Source organism: Maylandia zebra, linkage group LG6, assembly GCF_041146795.1.
Source record: "Maylandia zebra isolate NMK-2024a linkage group LG6, Mzebra_GT3a, whole genome shotgun sequence".
In the NCBI taxonomy this organism is placed as follows: Eukaryota; Metazoa; Chordata; class Actinopteri; order Cichliformes; family Cichlidae; genus Maylandia; species Maylandia zebra.
The window spans coordinates 10,137,148-10,144,060 of record NC_135172.1 but is presented as its reverse complement, the minus strand read 5'-3'; the positions used below and the strand labels follow the sequence as shown (position 1 = coordinate 10,144,060).

Below are 6,913 nucleotides of genomic sequence, written 5' to 3'. Positions count from 1 at the left end.
TTTCCTGTGAGGTAAGAGTCAATAATCTTGTGTAAACTGGCTCCTCAGTTTTGTAGCCTGACCTCTGACCTCTCTGAACTGCACTGAACTGCATGAACTCAAAATGAACTGCACTTTTAATGCCACCTTAACTCCCCAGCTGGGTCTTGGATTGAGCCCAGGGACAGGAGCTGACGAGTCCCAAGGGAGTGGTACTGGTGCTGGAGGTAGTGGTGGCTTGTGGGTGACATTCCTGCTTGGTACTACACTGATTATCATGTGTGTCGTGGGCATGTCCGGCAACACATACACACTTATTGTTACACGCTCAGCTGCTTTGCGACGCACAGGTTCTATGTACGTTTACATCATTAATTTAGCTCTGGCTGACCTGCTGTACCTCTGCACCATCCCTTTTGTAGTCTGCACCTACTTTGCCCACGACTGGCTGTTTGGTGAGGCCGGATGTCGCATCCTACTGAGTCTCGACCTCCTCACCATGCATGCCAGTGTCTTCATTTTGGGTGTTATGAGCTTGGAACGGTATCGTGCTGTGGCTAAACCCTTCAGTGCACACAAGACCTCGTCCCGCAACCGACGGCTAGTGTCAGGAATTATTTGGGGGTTATCTTTTCTGCTAACGCTTCCCATGATGGTGATGATCCGACTCAGGGAGGGCAAACCCACTGTGGCTGGTTCAGTCAAGAGAATCTGCTATCCAACCTGGACCCCTGAGGCCTTCAAGGCTTATATCATTGCCCTGTTTTTCACCAGTGTTTTAGTCCCTGGATTGGTAATTGTTGGACTGTATGCAGGGCTAGCTAGGCGCTACTGGGTAGCACAGGCTAACTTAGGGGGTAGCAGCCACTCTGCCAGAAGGACACGACTCAAACAAAAAGTCGTATCAATGATCTTTAGCATTGTGGTAGCTTACTGGACTTGCTTCTTGCCTTTTTGGGGATGGCAGTTAGCCAAACTGTTCTCTCCAGAGTCCCTCAAAGCTTTGTCTCCAGCTGCTCATAATTATGTAAATTTCTTTGTCACATGTCTCACGTATGGAAACAGCTGTATAAATCCATTTCTCTACACTCTACTGACTCGGAACTACAAAGATTATTTAGCACAGAAAGGACAGTCATCAGGATCCAGCAGGGCTGATCCCGGGTCAGCTGTGACAACCCCACTGCAGGACTTTTAGTGAATTAGCATTAACTGTTACTTATAGCCTGCGTTCAAGCGATCTTCTTCTGATCAATGTTCCATTTGCCAGAACTGAACTGGGAAAGAGGGCTTTTACTTATGCTGCCCCTTTTACATGGAACATGATGCAAAAAGACTGGAAGATAGCATATCTTATTTCATTAAATGCTTTTAAGTCCAAATTGAGAGAGCCAGAGAAAAATGTTTTTTAAAATGTAATTGTTACTTATAACATGTATGTAACTTTGTAATTTTAACATGTTGTCGCCTCTTGGCCAGGACTCCCTTGAAAAAGAGGTTTTTAATCTCAATGGGACTTTTCCTGGTTAAATAAAGGTTAATAATACTAAACTGTCCAGTCATAATATGTTTTGATTCAGAGAGGCCATTTTTTATTATCTACATTGAGTTGACCCAGCTAAAACCTAACTTCCTCTCCTGTCTTAAAGAGAGAGTTAACTAGTCTTGTTAAGGTTTTGTGGGTTTTGAGAAAGTAGAATTAGCTGAATTAACCAAACTTGACTGAATGCATTTAATAAACTAGACATTTAGCTGAATCAAATGCATTTCAATCACAATGACAAACATGGTTCTGACTCCATTTACATTTCCTCAGTCTGACGAATCAGGTTAGGACGAATCATCTTATCAACTTTGTTCATTTTGTACCAAATTACATGAGATATCTCAAATGTTAAATAATGAATAAAATTATAAGTGCAGAGAGGCATGGACTAAACTGACTAGAATTCACTGTGTTCATTATCTTTCTATTTGTTATGTTCTGTTGAGCAGATAGACATCTATGATTTACTGATATAGAGGTTGAAATGTGAGTATTTTATCTAAAAAGTATTTGAATTGGCAGTTTAGTACAAAACAGAAAAGTTTTGAAGGCCTTTTTTTTGGACAAAATACTGAACACAAGAAAATGACCAGAAAATGTTCTGCAGTACCTTATCCATTTTAAAAAATCATAAATACTCTTTATATACATTATCCACAGTTTCTGTAATTGATCAAATACAATGTGTAGTTTACAATAATGGAAAAAGTTGGTACCGTATTTTCACATATTTTTACTGTGTAACAATTAAAGTGAAACTGCTGTAAAAACAAAACAATAGAAAAGTGAATGAGAACTGTTTTCATATTTTTGTAATGGCCCAATTTGCCAACAGCTTTACAGACAAATACTTTTCATCTCTATCTATGAAATGTCGTTGCACTGTGCCACATTCCTCAGCCTCCAGACGCTTGTCTTTTGAGTCCTCCTGTAAATTGTCTGTATAAGTGTGTGCTACATCTCCCACCTCACCTCCTTTTCCATGTCGACCTTTATTCTTTTTTTAACCTATTTCCTCATCACATATTAAAGATAATGACCAATACAATTCTGGGTTTTCTTTTTTCTCCCTCTTTTTTAAACTTTGCATAACTTTAAAAAAAGAGGCAAAAATAATAATTCTGCTTTTGAATTACAGACATTGACAAAAATGCGTTGGCATCTTCTTTTAGTGTTTTTAAACACCCACTGCTTTTACTCTTGTACGTTACAATGATATAAAAATTAAACCCTGAAACAGGTCTGAAATATGTTTTAGAACATGTAGGTGTAAATTACATGTGGTGTTTCGTATTTCAGAGGAAGTAAATGAAGAAGACTCTTTTCTTTTAGGGTTTTATTAACAAATCCAGCTTTGCTGAGCTGTCCTCCAACCATAGTAAGGTAAGATGTGCCGGGGCTCCATCTTAAGGCCATTTCCTCTAATTACAACATCAGCAATCTAAAGCAGTTGACATTTCCAGAGTTACTTTTCAGATTTCATATTAGCAGTCAAGCCTAATTTCAGCTATTGAAAAACATGAGAATGTTTTAGCAACAAGCAAAACGTAGAGAGGTGAAGGGATGGGGCTTAAGAAGAGGTCAGCCTCTACTTCAGCTTGAGGCCGATGATTCTCGCATCACCGCTCACATCGAAGTACTTGTACTTGACATCACCCAGGCGGTTGGGGAAGGTAATCATGCTGCCGTCAGGAAGCTTGATGTAAAATTCCTCGTTGTTGAAGTTGATGTAAAACTGAAGAAGTAAGAAAAAGCAAGAGGGAGAAAAAGAGGTGAATGACATTTATCGTTTGGTTAAAAGGATACCTTTGTTTTTTTGAAGCTTGGGCTCAGACACGGACAGAACCTAAGCTGCTGTGGATGCAGTCAACTGCAAATTTATTTTAGCCATCTATTAAAAAAACAAAAACCCAGGTTATAAATATCAATATCATATCAAGGATCAACTAGGTGACATGAGCACGACTGTGTGTGTCATCCAAGCAGATTTTAAAAATACATGTGGACACAAGTGCTACCCCTCAGCCTCCTTGTAGATACACCTATGGTATACACCTATATCGACCCTTTCTTGAGTTATCGCATTTACAGTCTTGGGTGTCCATGCCGCCTGGCACTCTGGCCGCCTCTGTTTAACAGCGCCAACCATCTCCGGTTGTGTACATGGCTGAAGGCAAGCTAAAACAGTAAGAATCTTCAAATTAAAAAACAAAACAAATCAGATGCTGATATTATATCATTTGCTTCTGACTCTGTCCACAGTATACTGCAGTTAGATGCTTTAACTCCTGCCTCTCCCAAACGTGGCCATGCATGCAGCTATCTACTACAGATGATTCACTGACTATAGATAAGTACTTCAAGCAGATCCCCTTCCAAGAAAGTAAACAGTTCCTTGAATTTCATTGTTACACAACTGTAAGAAAGCTGCAGTTTCGACAGAAAATCCTCCTCCAGAAACATCTGGGGCAATCTTTCTCAACAGCTATTAACTTTCATGGGCCCATAAAGCCTGTCGTGATTACCCGTTGACCTAGCAGCTTACAGCGCAGGCACCAAACCCATTAATTACACCCTGATAGTCAAAGAAATGATAACAGCTTGGAAATGCAGTTCATTTACCCAGGGTGTGCTTTACCTGAATACTCTTTAAATTAAAGTGCAGCAGGTGTGTGTGTGTGTCTAAGAGTACAATTACATTTTTTAAAGCTATCAGCTATAAAACCTTGCCCATAGAGTGACATGCAAAGATGTTATAAATCAAAGGATCAGCAAATCAAGGCCCTGTCTTAGTTAACGTTATCATCTGACTGATATACACAATTGAGACGTTGTAACTTTTATGAGCTTTCATTTATATTGTGAAATTGGCACTCAGTCCAGTAACACAGATGACTTTGTTCTCTGTCGTCTGGAGAACTGTGTTTTAGCATTTGCATTGATGTTAAACTGGTTATGTCAGTGTGTAAAAGCCTTGCTTCTTAAACCATTCGAACCTCTTCAGAGTGTATTGTGTGTTGGTGACTACACTTTTCAGACGCCACACGTCTTCATACAAACCTTGCATTCTTCTCCACGTCTGAAAGGGAAGTTTGATTCGTGGATCTCGTCACCCCAGCTACCCCCGGATAAAGAGTTGAAGACGATGGTGTTGGAGTCTAACCGGGGGTTGAGGTGCATGGCGATGTTCTCACGATCATGACCGATGTTGATGGCAAAACTGCAACAGATGCGGGAAGGAGAGGAGAGGAAGGAACATGAACTCGACTCGCTGCTTCCTGACAGATAACTAAATCGACTTTGCTGTGTGAAATGGACAGGACACTCTCAGCATGAACATCTTAGGAGAAGGTCTCACCTGTCACCACTCTCACCAGGCTTGACACGGACTTTTAACTCCAAGCCCTGCTTGATTGACATATCCTGGATTTTCTGTAAAGGAAAGCGACATAGGAATAGACACATTGAAAGATAAACCAATTCTTGCATTCTTTCAGAGCTTTTTGGTGGGAACTTTAGTTTGCTTCTTAGAAGGAAGACAGGATGAAATAATGATAATAATAATAATAGGAAGATTTCAGTACTCATGCTCATTCTTGGATGATAAAACTCTTCCTTGTAGAAGTGTGTATAGATCTGGTCTATCAGTTTTATTTATTAAATTTTAGGAACTATCTACATGATGGTTTGAGACAGCGGAACTGCCATGAGCAAACTGATGATTAGCGCTTGTCTTATCTTAGCAGTTGATGATCAACCGAGGTAAAACAATGTACCCACGGTTGTAAAATTAACAAAACAGGAAGGTGTCGTATTTGTTCACTGACGTGGTCGCCATAAAAAAAAAAACAAAAACACCCACACAGTGATCTATAGCTCTTCAGACACTAGTCATGTCTAGCATGTCTTTGTACAATATGTGCCCATTAACAATTATACAAACAGAGAAATGAAGTAAGGCTAAATTGATTTTATGTGTTTAAAGATCGATTTCACATGTATACAAATGAGAAACCCAACATGACATTTAAACAATGTTTAACAAAGTCAGTGAACCTGTTCACCTGATCAATAAAGCAATAAACTGTTCTTCTTTTCATCTAATCTTCCTATTTATGTGCTGGGCATCACCTGATGGGCAAACGAGAAGTTCATCATGCTGGACCCTATATTCCAGTCCTCCACCCACAGATTCCTCGGTTTAATCTGCTCACCCATTTCAGATTCATGCTGGTTTATCACTGACTTCACAGGGAATTTGATGGAAGATCATTAAGTCAAGCTATACATTATTAATCCCTCTGTGGGATTTGAATTATTCAGATTATTCAACTGTGACATATGGTAAATCTTAGAATAGGATTTTTCTTCTGTTACCAGGCTGTGACTTGAGAATTATCTCTTATATACTTATAACTGTAAGGTGAGCACAATCAGTTTAAGGGTTGCGTATTTTCTTGACTGTTACTTAAAGCCTAAATTTGGTTATAGCCTCAGCAAAATCAAAATCAAAGGGAGATTCTCTATTGTATACAAAACGCATGTTCACAGAATATATGTAGCCATCATCACTTCTATAAAACACGCTCTATTAATATTACTGGTTGATACACAAGCTTTGAGCTTTTTTATTCCTCAGCCTCATTAATATTGAGTCTATGCGTTTGAAATATATGACTATTTGACTACTATATATGCAACGAGAAAAGTAAACCATGGAATGGCAGAGTATGAGGTTCAGCCACAGAATCAAAGCAAATGGTCACATACATCAGGATAGAATATAATGCCACAACTAAGGTAACAGATGCAGATTATTGTTCACGCAGAGAAAGTCCACGTACCATGGTGATGGTGTTCAGTGGATTGTGCTGAGGTCTGATCTTCAGTGGGTTATGCCTCCAGTGACAAGTCTGCAGGCAGGTGAGCGGTTTATATGGGGCAGGAGGGCTGTAAAAAAAGGGTATGGCAATAACTGCCTGTCACTGAATCCACTTAGTAGTGCTGTGCAGTACTGTGATAAATGCAGCACCAATATTGCTGATACCAGTACCAATAGTTTAAACTCGTAGAGGTAGCTTATGCAGGGGAAAGGAATGTGTCAAGACTCATGAAATTAATCATCATCAATCTGCAAATTCTAAACAGATTTTAATGTTAAATCACTGTGATTTTTACTTTCCACAACAGTTAGTTCATTTAACAAAATGTACCTTATGGTCGAATAGCTGCTAAGAAACCACAACTAAGGAAAAGCAACAAGCAGAAGAGATTTGTTTGGGCTAAGTAACACAAGGAGTGGACATTAGACTAGTGGAAATCTGTGCTTTGGTCTGATGAGTTCAAATTTGAGATCTTTGGTCCACCCACTGTGTCTTTGGGTGATGC

General features: G+C 39.5%; 2 protein-coding genes across 2 annotated transcripts; one reads left to right on the top strand and one right to left on the bottom strand.

The window, feature by feature from the left end:
• Positions 1-103: 103 nt before the first annotated feature.
• uts2r4 (urotensin-2 receptor 4) lies at positions 104-1,177 on the top strand. Its single transcript, XM_024802676.1, has one exon. It carries the CDS (start codon positions 104-106, stop codon positions 1,175-1,177), a length of 1,074 nt encoding a protein of 357 aa, XP_024658444.1.
• Positions 1,178-2,828: 1,651 nt separating this feature from the next.
• Positions 2,829-6,475, bottom strand: lgals2b (lectin, galactoside-binding, soluble, 2b). Its single transcript, XM_004571288.4, has 4 exons — positions 6,370-6,475; positions 4,884-4,957; positions 4,586-4,745; positions 2,829-3,260 (listed from the first exon to the last, which is right to left on the bottom strand). The coding sequence occupies exons 1-4, from the start codon at positions 6,370-6,372 to the stop codon at positions 3,114-3,116; spliced, it is 384 nt and encodes a 127-aa protein (XP_004571345.1). The 5' UTR covers positions 6,373-6,475; the 3' UTR covers positions 2,829-3,113.
• Between the last annotated feature and the right edge of the window lie 438 nt (positions 6,476-6,913).

What these genes read in the sequence shown, in the direction of transcription:
- lgals2b (XM_004571288.4), bottom strand. An exon ending in CCTGGTGAGAGTGGTGACAG is followed by an intron (nt 4,746 to 4,883) that starts GTGAGACCTTCT and finishes CATCTGTTGCAG; the next exon opens with TTTTGCCATCAACATCGGTC. An exon ending in GACGTGGAGAAGAATGCAAG is followed by an intron (nt 3,261 to 4,585) that starts GTTTGTATGAAG and finishes TTACTTCTTCAG; the next exon opens with TTTTACATCAACTTCAACAA.
- uts2r4 (XM_024802676.1), top strand. Translation starts at nt 104, where the DNA reads ATGAACTGCACTTTTAATGCCACCTTAACTCCCCAGCTGGGTCTTGGA.